Below are 22507 nucleotides of genomic sequence, written 5' to 3' on the forward strand. Positions count from 1 at the left end.
TGCTGTTTTAAATGTACCTCCAAAGCATTTAGTTCTGTTAACTACCAAATGATTTGAACAAATTTAACGTCATATTCAGGAAATCCAGAGAACGTCTCCACACTTGTCATGGCTGTTGAAGAAATCACCTGTTAAATCTCACCCGGGATTTCTTGAGAAATCATTCAGCGAGTGAGTCCTCCCTCTGGACTCCGCACTAAACTGAAAGCTGCGCGAATTCCTCACTGCGTGTCCTGTACTGTTACAGGTGCTGTCGTGTAGATGTGGAGCACAGCCATAAGGACACTTTGAACTTTTTCCATATGTGAAGGAAAAGGCAAAAGAGCATGAATAGTATTAATCGTTATAAATATCCATGGTACAACTCGAGAAAGTACTGAAGGACTAAACAACGACTTTTGATGATTACAAGAGATTCAAGAAACACAACCATCCACACACGGGGTTGGATCCTGAACGCTTAAGTTAAGACAAAGCGAAGGATACGAACTGTAAACTCTCTTCATGTCTTACCGTTTGTGAAATAAAACAATTTCTTACTTTCTTAATAATTTCTTACTGCTGATAGACGATTTATTGCATTTTAACAAAATCACAATTACAAACATTTTGGGTTAAACTGTTATTCACACACTCTAACGAAGATAAACGTTAGTGTCTTCCGGTGTGTGAGCCCATTTCTAATAAGAATAAAAAATAAGTTATATAAATTGAATTGTTCTACTTTTTAAGCTTACATAGTCTTATTAATATTTCAGTTAAATATTTTCTTCTGTAGTAATACAAGTCTCGATTTACAATTTTTGGACATTGTGCATCTTAAATAATTTTGTTATTAGTTTCGGTTTTGGAAAATCGCGCCTAGAAGCTACCAAAACTGGTAATGTTCACAAGATGTGTAATGCAATAGCAGCCTTCTGGGTGGAAAACAAAAAGTATTTCTTGGTATGAATCCTAGCTCATTTATAGGCGGCATTCTAGGACTTCTCGCTTCAGAAATCCTGTCAACGCATCGTATGTTTCTATTCCACTCGTACGTTTCTACTCCATCAATATCAGCAGTGTTATCACTACCAAACGCTAAGAATAGATCCTGGCAATCCTTCGTGAGATCTTCGTTGGAAAATTGTTTATTTTATTTAAAACAAATATTTTCAATACCATCCAAAAAGTCAAAAGTTTCAATTGCATGCAACTGATGAGATCTCTCTTCGATGGAAGTTATAAGTACATCCAAAACACGTTTCTTGTGGATCCAGAAGAGGATCATTATGAGGCTCAAAACATGCCTGTCTCTTCTTTTTTTGAGGACGAATTGATTATTGAGGTGTAATCATTGGTTCAAAACCCAAATCATCTGGTATCGCTGTTGTTTCTTTGATAGTTTCTTCAAATCCTTCAATTGATCTTCCATATCGAGGGATAATATCATACAAGTTGTGGTTTTCTTTTAATCACCAATTTTATTAAAATGTCACCTTCTTTTACAGATGTCTTGCATGTATCACAAGATATAACAGTCCTTGCATCTTCAGGTAAAATGTTTTAAAAAGTACAACAAAAGTACAATATACTGAACACCATTTATGCTTACATGTATATTAAAATGAAGGTACATATACCAAGATATTAAAATACAATTGTTCAGATTTGTGAAGTTTTCCACCAAATCTGCAGTGTAATTTTGAAGTATTATAGCTGAGAATGCAAGGTGAGTATGAAGATCAAATTCAATGAGTGAAAATGATTTTCTTGGAAGTTGCCGATGTTGGTCATTATTGATCATTCCAGGTATATTGACTTAGGTACTCAAATGTTTACTTGTTGTAGCTTGAAATGTGCAAAACACTCACATTTCTTTCAAATATGAAGATGTTTTACTGTATCTAGTGCTCTGTACTGGTCAATCTGGGTGCTATAAAATACCTACCTTTGAGTGCAGTATAAAGTGAATATTGGGGTGTCTCTAGTGCTGTGGGGTGCTGCGTTTTAAATTGAGCAGCTCCTGAAGGCAGGACAAGGAGTCTTAGATAGATAGATGCAATTTCTTCTCATGGGATCAATAAAGTATCTATCTATCTTAACCTTTTGATTTGAAGGGAATGTAAATAACAGCCAGGTTGTCTCTTTGGTTGTGTTGTATCTGGTTCTGTTGACAGTGCCTTTTGTTCCTTGTGTGGATTAAATCATACTTATGAATTGATCACAAACATTTAGGCATTCTCTCCTTCTGGGGTTGATTTTATCATTGTGAGTGGCCAAAGGTTCCTTATATATTTAATTAAAAGTCTTTAATTGTACAAAATTAAGAAATTACAAATGAATGACAAAATGGTTTTAAAAAGTTTATTTTTAAAAAGGAAACGTTAAGAAAATGTCTATACATTTCTGCACATCAGAAATCTTACATTCAGAATTCTATATCAATTAATAGTTTTATTTCAGAAACATATCATATTGTACAAGAAAAAAAGACTGAATGGAATAGGGAACTTTAAGGTCTCCCTGTTTTAAAACACAAACTGCAGGTCCTGTAGACAAAGTCAATGAGGACAGTGACTCACTGGTCAGAGCTCTCAGGTGACAGACAGTCTCAGTGCTCAGAACTGTTGTAAGACTGTGTGACTCTGTTGGTGAAGCTCTTCTGTGTCTAGACCTGCTGGAGGAGGTTCTCCCAGACAGCTCTGTCAGTCTCACAGCGCCCATCCTCTCCCTGAGAGTCATCCCCAACATCATCGTAGTCAGTCCTATCAGGGGCAGGGGCTCCTTCTTCAGAGGGCAGTGTGGGCAGGACCCTGTCCACTCCAGGGCCAGGCTGGAGGACACCTGACAGAGAGACAGACTCATGATTTGTCAAATGAGCCAGTTATTGAAATAATATTGTTACATATTAGGATTATGAAAATTGTGAATATCAAAAATGACTGAGTAGATAAATTAAAAAATAAATTAATCATAACCCCCTACTTTTAAAGATTTTGCCAAGAATATACCCAAGCATTTGGTATAGTTAAAGGCACCTAAGAGATTTGTTCTTTGGAACAGCTTTATTGAAAAAAGTAATAGTTCAGACAATTAGTTAAATATTTGTTAACAACACTACACACAACATAAACATACAACACGCAATTACAAATTTGCTAACAAGGTGTTTTAGACACCTACATCCTAAACACCCAGAAAATCCTCAAACCGCTACCAAGTATTCAGCTTTTACAGAACACCTACATAAAAGAAAGAGATAAACCAAACCTTCTAAACCAAAGACATTACAACCTACAGTTAAATCTCTTTCTTTGTGAACCCAATTGCTACAAAATGAATGGGAACCTATCTCCCTGTTCTAAAGATGCTCCCACTAGCCAGGAGAGGCACTTTTTAACTAAGGGATTATATAAAAAAGAAATAAAAGTTTCTAAAAACAACAGAAAGGCAAGCTCTCTTTATGAGGTTCAAAGACTAAACTCCAGTCCGGTCTTTCCAGTTGATCTGGACAAGTAGTAGAAGCAAGAAGTAGCTCTCGCCTTCTATCATTGACAGTTGATTGACAATCATTTAACCAGAAGTTTATGGTTGCTTTGATCTCTGAATCTCACACCTCAGCATCTCAGCAAACATCTCCTTGCTTTGCAGCCCCTAGCCATGTACCGTAATTGGAATTGGAATTGATGACATTACCCAGGTGTACCTAGATTTTTTAAAACACTTACATAGTCACAATTGTGTAGTGATTGGGGATTTTAATTTTCTGTAACAATAAGAAATTATAGCAGTATATTTTGAGAGTACTTGTAGACTTTTAGGAACTAATCAAACATAATAATCTATAGTCTCACACATGTATTCTAACCAGACAATATACAATTTATTGATATAATCATAATTTGCATAACAAACAATAAGCATAATAGAACATACTGTATCTGAGAAGTACTCTGCTTTGATATCAATGGCTATTAGTGGGCTAACAGTTATAGTATATAGAATAGATGTTGTTCTATATTGTACTCAAAAGTGTTTAATAGGTTTTTTTAATTAAATTGTATCTTTTTGGAAGAATTGATGATTCAGTGTAGAATTCACTTATACTTATGAAGTATCAATGCTCTAAAACCACGTGAGGAAGACCTAATAATTTCTGAGCCTAGTAATTCTCTCTGCAGTCAGAGAACAGAATTCCTGGTCTTGGGGAATCTAAAGCTGCTGATCAATTTAAATTAATTTAAATCTGATTGGCTAGGTGTGTCAGTAGGTGGGTTTCAGTGACACTGTGATCTAACTTTGTACAATTCAGGTCACTCAGTCTTTATTGGCTGTTATTGATCCTTGTAGGACATGATAGAGTGAAGCTACTGCTACTGCAAAATGCCTGATTCCCCCCTGTCTTGGACGACAGTGCAACAGAGATGGATTACTGGAGGTTATCTTTCCCATCCCTGAACTACCTAACCCACACCGAGCCCCCTGGCTGTAGCCCCTTTTACCTGAAGTGGGGTCTTCCTCACTGCTGAACACATCACTGTACCCAGAGGGTGTCTCATCAGAGAGGAGTCTCCCTGTGAACAGAAGAGAAGGTCAGTAATGGCTCTGTCATTCTGACACAGACTGGCCTGTCAGAGACCTTTTCTCTTCTAGGTAGTGTTTATTTGCAGATATGAAATTAGGTTGAGACTAATTTCTAATGATAAAGGCTACTGTGGGCTGGTACTGGGGGTACTCCTTAGTCTTTTTTATAATAACTCACCTGACACAGTGTCTGGACTCTGGGGCACAGTGATGGCATCATCATAGTACTCAGGGGCCTCTTCTTTCACAGAGGACATCAGCTTTCCTAAAGCACACAGAGCACAGCTTCACTGTCACACATCAGCACACTGAGTTATCTAGAGCACAGGACTGCTGGAGCTCATCAGAACACACTGATTAACTGAACATCACACAGGATCTAAAACTCCAGGCTCTAAGTACAGGAGATCAGGGGGAACCTGATTTCCAGTCCTATTCACAACTGTAATAAATGTAAAACAATTCCTAGATTTTCAAATAAGATGTTGAAGGAAAACAAGGCAGAGAAAGTTTGGCTGTATTTGGACAGTGAGGGTGGTGATGTGAACCCTATGAGATACTGAAGAGGAGCCGGACACTGGCAGCAGTGACCCAGAGTGAGTGCTGCAGGGCTGAGATCACAGGGAGAGAGTCAGATTCATGTAACTGGTGCAGAGTAGTACAGACTCCGTATTCAGAGGCTGAGATCCAAGAAAGAGTAGAGAGATTCAGACTCTGTGGGATTGGTGCAGAGTTTCCCCATGTGATTGGACTGAAATAACCCACCTGACAAGGCATTTGGACTCTGAGGTACAGTTACAGCATCATCATAGTACTCTGGGATCTCTTCTTTCAGAGGAGTTATCGAGTCTCCTGAACCACACAGAGAGACAGAGAATTTACACTTCAGGACTCAGACTTACTTTGACCATAGAGCTGCAAAGTAATTGGAAAGTGTGATTTTAAATGTTTTATGGTGTATAGTTAAGCCAAAACTCTAGGGTCGCTGATTTATCTGATCTGAAAGGCAGCATGCTGTTCCGCAGTCTCCTTTTCTATCAAAACCAATGAGAGCAGCACCCTGTTTACCACCCCAGTATTGACCAGGTCTAGTTTTGCTCAGCATCTATGATTTGCTGAGATAATGCTAGTGTGAGGCAACACTGAAAAACAGACTTTATAAAGTATCAAACACGTGTGGTTATATTTATATAATTCAGGATTTTCTACATAAGTTCTCTAAATGTCAGCGTGGTTTGAGGTGAGAGTGAGTTCTGGACTGAAGACCTCCTCACTCCCACACTGAGCCCCCTGACTCCACCTCCCCTCACCTGGTACTGGGTCTCCCTCACTGTCCTCCACATCATCGTATCCAGAGGGCAGCTCATCAGAGAGGAATCTCCCTGTGAACAGGAGGACAGATCAGTATTACCTGCAGTCAGACAGCAGCCTCACTGTCCTCTACTGGAAGAGAAGCCAGTGTGTGAGTTTGTGTTTATAAGGCAGATCCAGAATCGTGCTGTGTTGATTTTCTTCACTTAGTTTGACACCAGTTGAGAAAAAACCCTACAGGTTTAAAACTAAAAAATACCCTTTTTGTCAGAAACCAGTTGAGTGAGATTTTCTACAAGTGTAAGTCCTCAGATTTTCCTTAGAGGTTGGAGACTAATCACACCTGAAGACTGTCTCCACTCACCTCTCCTGGGGGCGCTGTAGGTTCCCTCTCTGGCCAGTTTGTACTCTATTTCCTCGTAGACGGCATCATGATAGGGGCCGAGTGCTCCCTTAGATAGGGCTGTGTGAGGAAACAGACACTCAGGGTTAACATGCAGGGAGAGGAGTACAAGATAAAAAATGTCACTCCTAAACCTATTTTGGACATTTGAGCACACAAATGTTATGATTCTGGATTTGCAAATTTCCTGATATCTCCACCTGTAATTGTTGCTAATCTTTTTCAAATAATCTTTCTTAAACTTCAAATGGATTTCTCTACCCTATTAAAATTGCTCACATCCAGCACACCTTTAAATTAGACAGGTTTTACCTCAGGCAATTGTGATTTTAAAGCAGGTTTATTCCTCAAGGTAATTATGTAAATATAAGTTCCATGTGAGTGACAGAACTGACCACTAGAGGTCACTATGTGGATGGAGAGTTCCCTCCCTACCTTTCCTCAGCTTCCTGTTCTGGATCAGCTGCCCCACTAACAGAGCCAGCACCACGAAGAGCAGAGCCCCCAGCAGCAGGAGGACCAGGGGCGAGGCAGACAGGCCTCCCAGCGGCTGTGTCTGGGGTGTTGTCCTGGTTCTGCCTGAGAGAGGGGGAGACAATGGATGAACAGGGATCAGGAGAGGTGCTCTTGGGCTCATATATGCTTCGACAGATGGAATGTCCTGTTCTCCTCATGTTCCCATATGGGGCTATCATGGCTTCAGGGTGAACCCAAGGTCAACGAAGAATAGTTAAGAATTCCAAATCTAAACCACCAGGACTGTCAGTAAATCAGTGATGAAAGAGAGGACACTAGCACTAGATCTACACCGGGAAACTGAAAACACTGATCTTCACAATGAGGGAGGAGAGGAGACACTACAGCAACACTGGGAATCTGAAGAGACAGAAAGACAGGAGTTATCAATGACAAGGAGGATTTATGTTCACCTGTAGCTGTTGTTGGACTGGCTGTTGTCTCTGACAAACCTGTAAAAGAGATAGGAGAGCTGTCAATATATTGCCTTTGGTTTTACAGCAGGTTGAATCCACAGTGGTCTTAATAAAAAAAAATCTTTACATTTGTTCCTTGAGGTCAAATGTAGGATTGCAGGATGAAAGGTGTCTTGTTCTGAATTAAAGACACATACACAGGGCTACAAAACATCCTAATCTTGTGACTGATGATCTTAGCTGGTTCAGTTAGATATTAGGCAGTGATAAAATATGTGTAACAGTGTATCTTCTCCATCGATCTGCTACTTTGTTCATCTACAGTGCTAAGACTCCCCTCACCTGTACAGGTAACCCCTGCATCCTCCTTGTGTCGACAGTCACCCTGATTCAGTCCAGAGTGACAGCAGTCCCACAGGTGAAGTTCACTGCCTGTGCAGTTCACCTCGTCCAGCCAGATGGCGCCGTTTCCTGGTCCGAATGAGGCCTCTATTGCTGCACTCACTGCGTCCCCACAGCCCAGCTGTCTGCAGACCACCTGGGCATCCTGCAGGTCCCAGGAGTCGTCACAGACTGTCCCCCAGGAGCCCTCATACCGCAGCTCCACCCGGCCAGAGCAGTTAGTGCCTCCAACCAGGCGCAGAGCCAGTGGGACTGAAAGTCAACAGAAAGGTTATTCAGTGTCATTAGATCTGTGACTGTAGACGAGAGCAGAGAGGTTACTGAGTGTCTTCAGCTCAGTGACTGTAGTAGAGATTAGTGAGGTATAGAGTGACCCTAGAAGAGAGCTGTATGGTTACTGTTCCTCAGCTCAGGGCTGACTGTTTTACACACTGAACTCACCTGGGCAGTGCTGCTGAGGCTGCTGCTCCTGAGGGGCTGGAGTGCTTCTGTCAGCTTCTTTTCTAAGACCTTCAAGAATTAATAGTCATATAAAAACATTATTATTATAAAATGAATAACAATGACATTGCTTTCATTTTTATACATGTTTGGATATAAATTTATAATAATTCAATTGAAAGCTCTTATTATGTTCTGAACTTGGCAAAACACTAATCCACAGAGCTGCTCGAGATAAAGACAAATCACTGCAGAGCTGTTTAAGAGGAAGGCAGCATTACTCTTCACTCTCTACCTGAGCAGGTGATATTAGCCACTTCTTGGTCTGTGCAGTCATTCTGACTCCAGGGGGAGGAGGGACACTGCCACAGGGAAGAGTCATGTTTGCGACAGGAGACAAAGTCCAGCCATTTGGGATCTGGGCTCAGCCTGGAGTTTGTCTCTCTGATGGTGCCCTTGTCTCCACAGCCCAGCTGTTTACAGATCACTGCAGCTGTGGAGTCAGTCATGCCATTCTGACACACACTGCCCCAGGTGCCATTGTAGTAAACCTCTGCCTGTCCTGAACAGCCTGCAGACAGTCTCAGCAGAGTGTAATCTGTCAAGACAGCAGGGAAAGTTAAAGGAAACAAACCCTGACAAGACAGCCCAACGTTTCATTCTGAACTGGTAAGAAACAACTAGCAATGAAATGAAATGAACATGTAATGAAACAATGACAGCTGTACAATAACACAGTTGACATGAAGGTGACAGGCAGGACTGTGTGGTTCTGTTCATTCAGAATCTGGACAGTGCATCACACAGAACTTTAAAATCCCATTACATGATCAGGTTCTGACCCAAAATGTAATTCTGATCAGCTTGGCTATTCAGCAGCAGCACAACTAAGAGACTGAGGCATGAAAGTAGAACTCTTGGCTCAGGATAAGCGGTGCAGCGTTGTGAATGGAGAAAACGTGGCTCAGGGTGACATTTAACACTGTGTGGGTCATCAGGATCTGACCAGAAGCCATTCTTGGAACAAATCAAAATGAAACATTTGAGGCAGAAAATCATGAAAGATAATGGCCAAGACAAATACACCCAAACAGACAACAGGTCTTATTGATGTGAGAAGTTTAAAGTTTGGACCCTAGATTTTACTGGAGGACTGAGATGAATATATCCCCATTCACTAGTGGAGGGGAATTTCTCTTGAGTTTCTTTCTCTCTTTATTTATTTTTGCTGGGATGTGAATATGTGCATTCACATCTGTATCATAAATATAAATATTTATTTTAAAATTAATTCTGCATCCAGCTCAGTCTTTTCCTCAACAAGATGCATTTAAGCACTCCAGATGCAAACCATATCCACAATGTGGAATTCCAGTATGTGGATTATTTTATTTAGTTAACTTACTGAACACAAGATTCTCACATTCTCACAAGTCAAACATATTTAGACACTCTAGATGCAAGCCATATCCACAATGTGGGATTAAAGAATCTGAATCATTGTAATTTTAATTATCTCCCCTACCTGAACACAGGATTCTCACATCCTCCTTGTGTCCACAGTCATGCCGTCCCCACCCTGCTGAGGGACACTCCCACAGAGACGAGTCGTTCCCCATACAGCCCACCTCGTCCAGCCAGATGGGTCCAGTTCCCTGGCTGAAGGAGGCCGGCACTGGGGCACTGAGGGCCGTCCCACACTGGAGCTGTCTGCATACCACCTGAGAGTCTGCCAGGTCCCAGGAGTCATCGCAGACTGTCCCCCAGGAACCATTGTGATATAACTCCAGCCTCCCAGCACAGTCACCTCCTGCACCAACCAGCCTGAGGGACAGCTGATCTAGGAGCAGAGAATTAGAGGTTAGGGGTCAGAGGTCAGTGCAGTACTAAGAGATCACCATGACCTGCTGTTACAAGTTGAAGATTATCTCGGCCCACTAGGCACAGCAGATACAGTTCAAGTACAATGTTTCTTGACTTTTGATTAATTTAATATATACTTATTGTAACAGATTGTTCATAAGCAGTATACCAGATAAGTTACTTTTCTGACCCACTGCTGGGCACAGAGACAATAGCTCCACCAGTGACAAATTGCAGTATTCAGATAGATGCGTTTGCTGTAGATCCCAAAGACCCTAGTGTGTTTGTGACACACAGAAAAAACTGCACACACACAGCTGTTGCCTCACTGACTGATCTGGGATTCCACTGAGCAACAGAGACATCAACACACACTGAGAGCCCTGGAGATACAGAACAGGGGCTAATTCATACCTGGTGTTTTGGAAAAGGGAACAGCTGAAGAAGGGAAACCTGTGAAACAAACAGAGAGAGAGAAAACAGACTGTGAACCATGTGTGAGAGGTGCAGTTTAGCACCAGAAATGAAACTAGAATTAAAACAGCACTGATGTGATTAAGACAGTCTTCAATCTCTCTTTACCTGCTCCAGGTGAATCTCTGGTCATATTTGAGTCTGCAAAACAGAAGAAAGGAGCTCATTTCTGTCCACAGGAGTGATGTTTCACCAGTGCAGGGTCAGCTGTGTGTGGGGCTCAACTGTACATAACATCTGTAATTATTGACTTTCTGAGACTCACTTTTTTTTCAGCCTCCTGTTAAATAGGGCTCCATTAATTAAACTAATTAAACAGTTCAGGTGTTAATTACGGGATACTGAGATCCAATACTTTCTTTCATGTTTTAGAACCATCAGTGAAATCAATATAAATATAAAACTGATTTTTAGTCCTCAGTGAATTGTTGTACCTAATCATCTGAAAAAAAAATGACAATGAAAATGATTACCCCTTTAGTTAATATTTGAGTTATATATTATATGATTCAAATACGCTCACATGCTTTAAGGAATATATTTTTACTGGCAGCGTGTAACAGAGCAGGTATTCAGTAAATCATGAAGACAGTGTGCTGCTGTGTGTAAGCACATGATTTTTAAACATAATTCTCACCAGAGCAGATGACTCCTGCGTCCTGTCCATGAGAGCACACTGCTCTCCCCCATGTAGAGATAGCACAGTGTGAGAGACGGCTCTCATTGCCCTGGCACTCAAACACATCAGCCCTTACTGGTCCACTGCCCTGTCCAAACCTGGCCTGTCCTGGAGCTGCAACAGCCTCCCTGCAGCCCAGCTGCTGGCAGAGAACACTGGCGTCTCTCAGGTCCCAGTACAGGTCACACACTGTCCCCCAGTCCCTGAAGAGCCACTGTAACTCCACTCGGCCAGAGCAGGAGTCAGAGCCATTCACCAGCCTGAACCCTGTGTATCCTGCACACAGGACAGGGGAGAGAGCAGAGACAAAGTGTCACAACACAACAACCAGCAATAACCCTTCAAGTATCCTTACAATACTGAGCTTTAAATTACTGTCATATAAGTATCTCACTAACGTGTTACTGTTCAATCCAATTCAATCTGAAATACTTTCTTCATCAGCAAGGCTGGTAATTTATGGTTTAATTAAGTTACTGTTGATCAGAAGATCATCGTATTGAGTTTTCATGGTTAAACACCAATCCCCAGTATTGAATCAGAGCTATAGCAACACTTATTTGTTTCTCTTCTAAGCTTCAGTTTTGAGCTCCATTAAAAACAAAATGAAATGAATTATCCCCCTCTTACCAAAACACTCCAGTCCCACATCGTTCTCATGGGTGCAGCTCTGTGTGTTTGTGGAGGACTTTGGACAGAAGAACAGGTGCGATTCACTTCCCCGGCACTGAAACTCCTCTGTCCAGACCTGTCCCTCCCCCTTCCCGAAATGAGCCCCCTTCAGCACCTGTGAGGGAACCCCACAGTCCAGCTCTCGACAGACAACTTCTGCATCCTGCCAGTCAAAGTCAGAGTCACACACTGAGCCCCAGGTCTCTCCGTGCTGCACTTCCAGTCTCCCAGAGCAGAGATCACTGTCTCCAACCAGCCTGACCCCTCGATGAGCTGGAATTTCAGAACAATAACAGAGATCACTGTCCCTGACCTTTCTGACCCCTCAATGAGCTGGAATATCAGAACAATAACAGAGATCACTGTCCCTGACCACTTGATATGCTTGAATATAAGAAAAGATAGGAAGAGAGAGCAGGAATAGAGAGTGAGTATTCATTATGTGAACATAATTGTGAGGAATTCTAAAGAATACTAAAACTATACACTGTTTTGGAATTTTGGGAAATTGCTCAGCTAAAAATTAATCTGTAATTTATCAAGCACACATTCACTGCAGATCAAGTCACTTCCACAGAAACACTGAGAGATCAATGAAAAATAAGTAAAATGACCAGAACCTCTGCGCACCCCACTGTGTCATAGGGGCTGACATCCTAGAACTCTGGGCTTCAAAGTGGGAATTTGGTTGTGAAACACAAGTAATTGACCTGCAGATATCTGAGACCCTGAACCAAGATGAAGAACACATTCTACCCCAAAGCTTCCTGATAAACCTGGAGAAAACCTGGGAACTAAACAATGTCCTTCAATATAAAGCAGAAATGAACACTTACATAAAAAATAAAGTTGTTTTAGACGTCACGTCCAAAGTGGTGCAGAGGTTATAGAAAACCAAGCCTATCACACCCAGTCCAGCTACTGTTGCAGCTGGACTGCCTGACCTGACCCCTGACAAAAACTGTGAACAGGACTGTCACAACCTGGCATTGCTGGGACATCTGTCTGACCTGGAACTTGAAATAAATTGCCTTTATTTCTACAAAGACAGACACTCTGGACAAGACCAGGACTGTCACAGCCTGGCACTGCTGGAGCAGGACTGTCTGACCTGGGCACTGACAGACACTCTGGACAAGACCAGGACTTTCACAGCCTGGCACTGCTGGAGCAGGACTGTCTGACCTGGGCACTGACAGACGCTCTGGACACATCCAGGGTTGTGCTTCTCCACATGAAAGCAGATCTCAGAGAATGACGTTGGAGCTCAGCTCCACATACACACAGCTGGGTCTAGCTGTCAGCTCCTGGCTATGTTAGGGATTCGGTAAGAGAAACCGAAACCAGTGAATGAGCCCACTTGGAGGATCTGATAAAGCCTAGCCGTGATCCGAAGAAAGCCGTAGTCGAAGAAACGAGCCGAGAGTCCAGGGGAACCCAGAGATCCAAACAGGGAACGAGTTGGCGAAGCCAAACCGTGATCCGAAACCGTAGACAATAGAGCAATCCGGGAGTCCAGGGGAAGCCAGAGATTCAAAACAGAGAGTGAGTACCGAAGCCAAGCCATGATCCGAAAAACCGTCGTCAAAGGGGGAAAAATCGTAATCCGCAAACCAAGAAAGACACAAAGCAGAAGAAGGAGTAGCGCAACTAGGAAGCTCGAAAGGAAAACCAATACTGAGCCAGGAGGTAGGAACAGACAGGTGTTTAAATACAGGATGAGACGGGGGTGTGGTGGTGAATAAGTAAACTGATAGGTAGACTGATGAAGTAAGGCTACGCCTTCTTCTGCCTCCTCCGTTGCCGGGAGGCAGGGATCGTAACAGGCTACAGTACATCACAAGAAAATACATGACCAACAGTGCCTTAAAGAAGTCAACATATGGCAGAGCAGTTTAGATGTTAGCGGTCTAGTCTGAAATATCAAACCTGAAATCATTAATTTACATAAATGAGCCAACAGAACTGTTTCTTCTCTATTTATATCCAAAGCTGCATTGGTTTCTTGAATTATTAAATTCTGGACCAACATACCATTTAAACACACCTGAAACCAACCAGATCCACTGACACTGACACCAACATACCATTAAAACACACTTGAGACTGACCAGATCCACTGGCATTGACACCAACATACCATTAAAACACACCTGAGACTGACCAGATCCACTGTCACTGACACCAAAATACCATTAAAACACACCTGAGACTGACCAGATCCACTGTCACTGACACCAAAATACCATTAAAACACACCTGAAACTGACCAGATCCACTGACACTGACACCAACATACCATTTAAACACACCTGAAACTGACCAGATCCACTGACACTGACACCAACATACCATTTAAATACACCTGAAACTGACCAGATCCACTGACACTGACATCAACATACCATTAAAACACACCTAAAACTGACCAGATCCACTGACACTGACACCAACATACCATTAAAACACACTTGAGACTGGCCAGATCCACTGACACTGACACCAACATACCATTTAAATACACCTAAAACTGACCAGATCCACTGACACTGACACCAACATACCATTAAAACACACTTGAGACTGGCCAGATCCACTGACACTGACACCAACATACCATTTAAACACACCTGAGACTGACCAGATCCACTGACACTGACACCAAAATACCATTTAAACACACTGTAACGCTGCTCTGTAGAGGTGAAAAGGATCCGATGCAGATGCAGGAGTCGCAGGGAGGTAAGTAAACGTACCGAGCAAATCCAGGAGCTGAGTCGTAGTCCGAAGGCGAAGGTAAGTCGAGATCCGGTAAAGGCACTGGTGGCAAACAATCCAAAACGTGAGACAGAATCGTAGTCGAAAAGAGAGCTACAGGGTCAAATCCAAAACAGGCAATGATAGCAAACAATCCAAAGGGCGAGATAAGATCCGAAGTCCGAAGGCAAAAGGTGCAGGCAGAATTCCAGGAAGGCAAAAGAGGGGTGAGAACGCTAGGCTGAGCAACAAGTAGAGAACTCAATACCGAGCAACGGGAATCAGGTACGAATGGTATAAATAACCCGGCGTGCCGCACGGTAGAGCAATTGCAGGTGTGTTAACTCGTGCGGCGACGCTTGTTAGTAGTAATCCGCTGCTGGTGCTGATTGGCTCGCTTACGTGTTGATCTCCGCTGGCTGGTGGTCGTGACAGTACCCCCCCTTCACGGGCACCGTATAAGCCGGGCGCCCCTGAATGCGACGAGGAGGTGGCGGGCGATGTTGGGGAGCCGCAAGGGGCGAGCGGTAAACAGGTTTCAGGAGGGAGACATGAAATGAGGGGTGTATTCTGAGGGTAGGGGGGAGAGCAAGGCGGAAGGTAACCGGGGTGATCCGGGAACGAATCCGGAAGGGACCAATATATCTAGGCCCAAGCTTTTTGGAAGGCTGATGTATAGGTAGGTTCCGTGTAGATAACCAAACAAACTGTCCTTTCCGAAAACGAGGGGCTGGTCTGCGGTGTCGGTTGGCGAATTTGGCGTGGCGCTGGGTTGACTTAATAAGAGCTGTCCTCGCCATTTTCCAGGTCCTTCGCAGTTTGGCAATATATTGTTGCACGGACGGCACTGCCGTGAGCGGAGGTGTGACAGGGATGAGAGTGGGCTGATAACCTAAAGAACAAAGGAAGGGAGAGAGACCTGTGGAGGAGGAGGTAAGAGAATTGTGGGCATACTCTGCCCAGGGAAGTAGTGATGACCAATCATCCTGTGAGCTGGAGGTGAAGGCTCTCAAAAAGGTCAGGAGGCTTTGATTGGTCCTTTCCACCTGACCATTGGCCTCAGGATGATAACCAGAAGTCAAAGATACATGAGTCCCTAGAGTTTGACAGAAAGCCTTCCAAAAGGCCGAGATAAATTGAGGTCCCCTGTCCGAGACAACGTCATCAGGCAAACCATGTATCCTAAAGACCTGTTGTACAAACAAAGATGCCATTTCCTGGGCTGTGGGCAATGCTGGGAGGGGGACAAAATGGGCTGCTTTGGAAAAACGATCGGAGACCACCATGATTACCGTATGACCCTGACTGTTAGGAAGGTCCGTAATGAAGTCAACAGCTATGTGGGACCAAGGGCGGTGTGGGATTGGAAGGGGGTGAAGGAGGCCAGCCTTCCTAGAGCGCGGAGTCTTGCTCCTGGCACAGACCGGGCAAGCCCGGACGTACTCTGCTGCATCAGATCGCATGGAAGGCCACCAAAAGTCCCTGGTGAGGAGGTCCAGAGTGCGTCTGCATCCCGGGTGGCCGGCAAACCGGGAATCATGTCCCCACTGCAAAACCGCAGAACGCAAGTTGTTCGGGACGAAAAGCTTATCCGGGGGGCAGCACAGAGGAACTGTAGTTCCGTTGAGGGCACGCCTGACCTGATCTTCAATGGAGCAATGAATCGCTGCCACGATTCTGTTAGGAGAGATGATTGGTTCAGGTGTGTCGTCCAGGTCTGGGGGGTCATGGAGCCGAGAGAGTGCATCAGCCCTCCCATTCTTGGAGCCAGGAGTGTAAGTGATAACAAAATTGAAACGAGAAAAGAAAAGTGACCAACGGGCCTGACGCGAGTTGAGGCGCTTGGCAGATTGAATATAGGACAGGTTCTTATGGTCCGTGATAATGACAAAGGGGTGCTGAGCCCCCTCCAGCCAGTGTTTCCATTCCTCGAGGGCCAGCTTGATAGCTAGGAGTTCCCGATTGCCCACATCATAGTTAACCTCAGCAGGAGAGAGCTTCTTGGAAAAGAAAGCACATGGATGAGGGAGGCGATCCTCTTCGAGGCGCTGGGAGAGGACTGCACCAACCCCATGGGCAGAGGCGTCAACTTCAACAATGAAAGGCCGGGAGGGATCCGGATGCCGTAGGAGAGGAGCGGAGCTGAAGAGACGTTTCTAGCGCAGGAATGCCTGGTTAGCCTCCGGATTCCATTTACCCCGACTAGGACGGTTGCGGGTCAGAGACGTAATGGGCGCCACCACGGAGCTAAAGTTCCGGATGAATCGCCTGTAGAAGTTGGCAAAACCTAGAAAGCGTTGGATTTGCTTCAAATTACGTGGCACAGGCCAATCATTGATAGCTGCCACCTTGGCTGAGTCCATCTCGACTCCAAGAGGTTTACTGAAGCAGCAACCTTGAGTGGAGGACGACAACAGTTGTCACGACAGGCCTGGCTCCAGGCAATGATCTCATTCTTGGCCCAGGAGATGTGGGGATCATGCTTTTTGAGCCAGGGAAGGCCCAGGATCACAGGGTAAGCAGGGGAGTCCAGGAGAAGGAGTGAAATGTCCTCCACATGAGTGGCACCAACAGTAAGGGATAGGGGAATGGTCTGCCAGGAAATACGTCCAGGAGCGATCGGTGACCCATCCAACGTTTGAATGCAGATAGGGGGTGAAAGCGGAGCAAGAGGAATATCCCACTTCTTAGCAAAAGAGGCATCCATAAAATTCCCAGCTGCCCCTGAATCCACCAAAACCGAAAGGGGAAGGTGCGTGTCCATCCAGGAAATCTCAGCTGGGAATAAAGGCCCTGAAGAGGATTGTGAAAAAACAGCACTACTGACACTAACAGTAGGCAGTGGGGGAGCTCGAGGTGGATGTGGGGGTCTCAAAGGACAAGTAGCGAGCAGGTGACCCGACGCAGAGCAGTACAGACACAGCCCCTCCTGACGGCGCCTTTCCTTTTCCTCCAAGGACAGGGGTGCATGTGGCAGGGTGGGCGCCACGAGGGGAGGACCCATGGGGCGCACAGGTCTGCTTCCTGGGTGTCTCTCCGCTCTCCGCAGCCGAATGCGAGTGTCCAATTCAACTACCGCAGCGATAGCCGCCTCTAGAGACCAGGTTGGTAAGGACATGAGCACCAGGTGGTCCTTTAGATCCTCCGAGAGACCCTTAGCGAAGAGGCAAACCAAAGCTTCCGGGTTCCAGGCAGACTCCGTGGCGAGGGCTTGGAATTCAGCCACATAATCTTGCAGTGGTCTGTCGCCCTGGCGAAGAGAGGAAAGCCGAAGGCAAGTCAAATCCGGGTTGCTTTGAGAAAAACGCGCCTGGAGACGGTCAGCAAAAAGCTGAAAGTCAGAGAACAGCTGCTCTCCTCTAGCAAGCAATACTGCAGCCCAATCCAATGCTTTGCCTGTGAGCAAGGAAAGTGCGAATCCGATCCTCTGTCGAGATGTAGAAAAACGCGCAGGCTGCAGCTGAAAAGCCAGGGAGCACTGGGCAATAAAGCCCCTGCAGCCTGCAGGATTGCCGTCATACTTCTCCGGGAGTACAAATGGTAAAGTTGAGGGAGTGGTGGGCGGGGCCGCGGTGGTTGGAGCAGGTGTTTGTAAAAAAGGCGTTGCAGGAATCGGTGCGGGAGCCGGCGAAACAGGGGAAGAAAAAAGCCAGGCGACTTGGTTAGTGAGCAGTTGGAGAGAAGATTGAAGCTGGGCGATGGTCTGGGATTGCTGCGGGAGAAGGGAACGAAGGGTCTGTGCGTCTGCGGGATCCATAATCAGGCTCGGTATTCTGTAACGCTGCTCTGTAGAGGTGAAAAGGATCCGATGCAGATGCAGGAGTCGCAGGGAGGTAAATAAACGTACCGAGCAAATCCAGGAGCTGAGTCGTAGTCCGAAGGCGAAGGTAAGTCGAGATCCGGTAAAGGCACTGGTGGCGAACAATCCAAAACGTGAGACAGAATCGTAGTCGAAAAGAGAGCTACAGGGTCAAATCCAAAACAGGCAATGATAGCAAACAATCCAAAGGGCGAGACGAGATCCGAAGTCCGAAGGCAAAAGGTGCAGGCAGAATTCCAGGAAGGCAAAAGAGGGGTGAGAACGCTAGGCTGAGCAACAAGTAGAGAACTCAATACCGAGCAACGGGAATCAGGTACGAATGGTATAAATAACCCGGCGTGCCGCACGGTAGAGCAATTGCAGGTGTGTTAACTCGTGCGGCGGCGCTTGTTAGTAGTAATCCGCTGCTGGTGCTGATTGGCTCGCTTACGTGTTGATCTCCGCTGGCTGGTGGTCGTGACACACACCTGAGACTGACCAGATCCACTGACACTGACACCAAAATACCATTTAAACACACCTGAGACTGACCAGATCCACTGACACTGACACCAACATACCATTAAAACACACCTGAAACTGACCAGATCCACTGACACTGACACCAACATACCATTAAAACACACTTGAGACTGACCAGATCCACTGACACTGACACAAACATACGATTAAAAACACACCTGAAACTGACCAGATCCACTGACACTGACACCAACATACCATTTAAACACACCTGAGACTGACCAGATCCACTGACACTGACACCAACATACCATTTAAACACACCTGAGACTGACCAGATCCACTGACACTGACACCAAAATACCATTAAAACACACCTGAAACTGACCAGATCCACTGACACTGACACCAACATACCATTTAAACACACCTGAGACTGACCAGATCCACTGACACTGACACCAACATACTATTTAAACACACCTGAGACTGACCAGATCCACTGACACTGACACCAACATACCATTTAAATACACCTGAAACTGACCAGATCCACTGACACTGACACCAACATACCATTTAAATACACCTGAAACTGACCAGATCCACTGACACTGACACCAACATACCATTTAAATACACCTGAAACTGACCAGATCCACTGACACTGACACCAACATACTATTTAAACACACCTGAGACTGACCAGATCCACTGACACTGACACCAACACATCTGAAACTGACCAGATCCACTGACACTGACACCAACATACCATTTAAACACACCTGAGACTGACCAGATCCACTGACACTGACACCAACATACTATTTAAACACACCTGAGACTGACCAGATCCACTGACACTGACACCAACATACCATTTAAATACACCTGAAACTGACCAGATCCACTGACACTGACACCAACATACCATTTAAATACACCTGAAACTGACCAGATCCACTGACACTGACACCAACATACCATTTAAATACACCTGAAACTGACCAGATCCACTGACACTGACACCAACATACTATTTAAACACACCTGAGACTGACCAGATCCACTGACACTGACACCAACACATCTGAAACTGACCAGATCCACTGACACTGACACCAACATACCATTAAAACACACTTGAGACTGACCAGATCCACTGACACTGACACAAACATACGATTAAAACACACCTGAAACTGACCAGATCCACTGTCACTGACACCAACATACCATTTAAACACACCTGAGACTGACCAGATCCACTGACACTGACACCAACATACTATTTAAACACACCTGAGACTGACCAGATCCACTGACACTGACACCAAAATACCATTAAAACACACCTGAAACTGACCAGATCCACTGACACTGACACCAACATACCATTAAAACACACTTGAGACTGACCAGATCCACTGACACTGACACCAAAATACCATTTAAACACACCTGAGACTGACCAGATCCACTGACACTGACACCAACATACCATTTAAACACACCTGAAACTGACCAGATCCACTGACACTGAAACCAACATACCATTTAAATACACCTGAAACTGACCAGATCCACTGACACTGACACCAACATACCATTTAAATACACCTGAAACTGACCAGATCCACTGACACTGACACCAACATACTATTTAAACACTCCTGAGACTGACCAGATCCACTGACACTGACACCAACACACCATTTAAACACACCTGAAACTGACCAGATCCACTGACACTGACACCAACATATCATTTAAGTACACCTGAAACTGACCAGATCCACTGACACTGACACCAACATACCATTAAAACACACTTGAGACTGACCAGATCCACTGACACTGACACCAACATACGATTAAAACACACCTGAGACTGACCAGATCCACTGACACTGACACCAACATACCATTTAAACACACCTGAGACTGACCAGATCCACTGACACTGACACCAAAATACCATTTAAACACACCTGAGACTGACCAGATCCACTGACACTGACACCAACATACCATTAAAACACACCTGAAACTGACCAGATCCACTTACACTGACATCAACATACCATTAAAACACACTTGAGACTGACCAGGTCCACTGACACTGACACCAACATACGATTAAAACACACCTGAAACTGACCAGATCCACTGACACTGACACCAGCATACCATTTAAACACACCTGAGACTGACCAGATCCACTGACACTGACACCAAAATACCATTAAAACACACTTGAGACTGAGCAGATCCACTGACACTGACACCAACATACCATTTAAACACACCTGAAACTGACCAGATCCACTGACACTGACACCAACATACCATTTAAACACACCTGAGACTGACCAGATCCACTGACACTGACACCAACATACTATTTAAACACACCTGAAACTGACCAGATCCACTGACACTGACACCAACATACCATTAAAACACACTTAAGACTGACCAGATCCACTGACACTGACACCAACATACCATTAAAACACACCTGAGACTGACCAGATCCACTGACAATGACACCAACAAATACACCTGAAAATGAAAAGGCATTTCACCCAACAGCACAGTGGAACCACAGCAGATTGTCACTTCACCAGTGCTAAAACAGTAAAGACAAAGTGAAGTAGATACAGACTCACTTAGCACAGCCTGCCTGTTTAAACTGAACAACACTGAAGTGCCTGGAGAGAGAGGATGAGCTACAGGCTCAGTGAGACTGCATAAACACAGAGGAAACACAGATACAAGACACACCAATCAAATTAAATATATTATGTTTATAACGTATATTGCTTTGAATTATTATTTTCATCATCATATTATCAATACTAGATTTTAATTAATTTAATTTTAATTTAATTGATCATGATGATGGACTCTAGATCAGTGGAGGAGTTTTCATTGTCCTCAAGCTGGAGACTGGAGAGAGTCTGTGTCTCTTACCTGAACACCTCACTCCAGCATCATAGGCATGAGAGTAGCCATACTGTTTCACTCCATCTTTTCCACAGTCCCTCAGCGCAGCCTCTGACCCCCTGCAGGAAACCCAACCCAGCAGGACTGATCCAGACCCTGGTCCGAAGTGAGCTGCTCCTGGTGCTGAAACAGCAGATCCACAGCCCAGCTGTCTGCACACCACTGCAGCATCATCCAGATCCCAGCTAGTACTGCGAACAGTCCCCCACTCTCCACCATGATACACCTCCACTGTCCCCTCACAGGGACTGGCACCATTCACCAGCCTCACATCAGCACTGCCTGCAGAGAGAGAGAAAAACAATGTTTATCGCCACGTCTATTGTATATTTTATATTAATACATTTTAGAAACACACCTGGAATTTGTATTTGGTTTTACCTGTTTGATTGGATTGCTAGTCTCTCCCATGGGGAACAAGAGACAGTGGAGTGACAGGAATCCACCAGCAGCCATCTTACCTCTCCCTCCACACACCTGTGTCCAGATCCTGTTATATATCTCTCTGTCCATTTCACTGTGTGACTGCAGAGGGCTGTTCTGCTGTGGTTACTACAGTGGACAGTGGCTGTAAAGACTGTGCTCATGTGTTTCTAAAAGCTGTGGTCAGTACAGTGGACAGTGGCTGTAATGACGGTGTTCCTGTGTTTCTGGGAGCTGTGGTCAGTATAGTGGACAGTGGCTGTAAAGACTATGTTCCTCAGTTTCTAGAA

At 44.6% G+C, this 22507-nt stretch overlaps 2 protein-coding genes across 2 annotated transcripts in view; one reads left to right on the forward strand and one right to left on the reverse strand.

The window, feature by feature from the left end:
• The window catches only part of LOC138242549 (antigen WC1.1-like), a 621195-nt gene that overhangs the window by 118146 nt on the left and 480542 nt on the right, over positions 1-22507 (forward strand). The window lies entirely within an intron of this gene.
• Positions 2651-22013, reverse strand: LOC107075999 (scavenger receptor cysteine-rich type 1 protein M130-like). Its single transcript, XM_069198922.1, has 15 exons — positions 21870-22013; positions 17577-17750; positions 16324-16500; positions 11702-11858; positions 11148-11347; positions 10248-10266; positions 9581-9895; positions 8351-8653; positions 7555-7866; positions 6716-6859; positions 6242-6340; positions 5877-5948; positions 5332-5418; positions 4745-4831; positions 2651-2826 (listed from the first exon to the last, which is right to left on the reverse strand). The coding sequence occupies exons 1-15, from the start codon at positions 22011-22013 to the stop codon at positions 2651-2653; spliced, it is 2466 nt and encodes an 821-aa protein (XP_069055023.1).

This window comes from Lepisosteus oculatus, chromosome 14 (assembly GCF_040954835.1).
Source record: "Lepisosteus oculatus isolate fLepOcu1 chromosome 14, fLepOcu1.hap2, whole genome shotgun sequence".
Taxonomy (NCBI): Eukaryota; Metazoa; Chordata; class Actinopteri; order Semionotiformes; family Lepisosteidae; genus Lepisosteus; species Lepisosteus oculatus.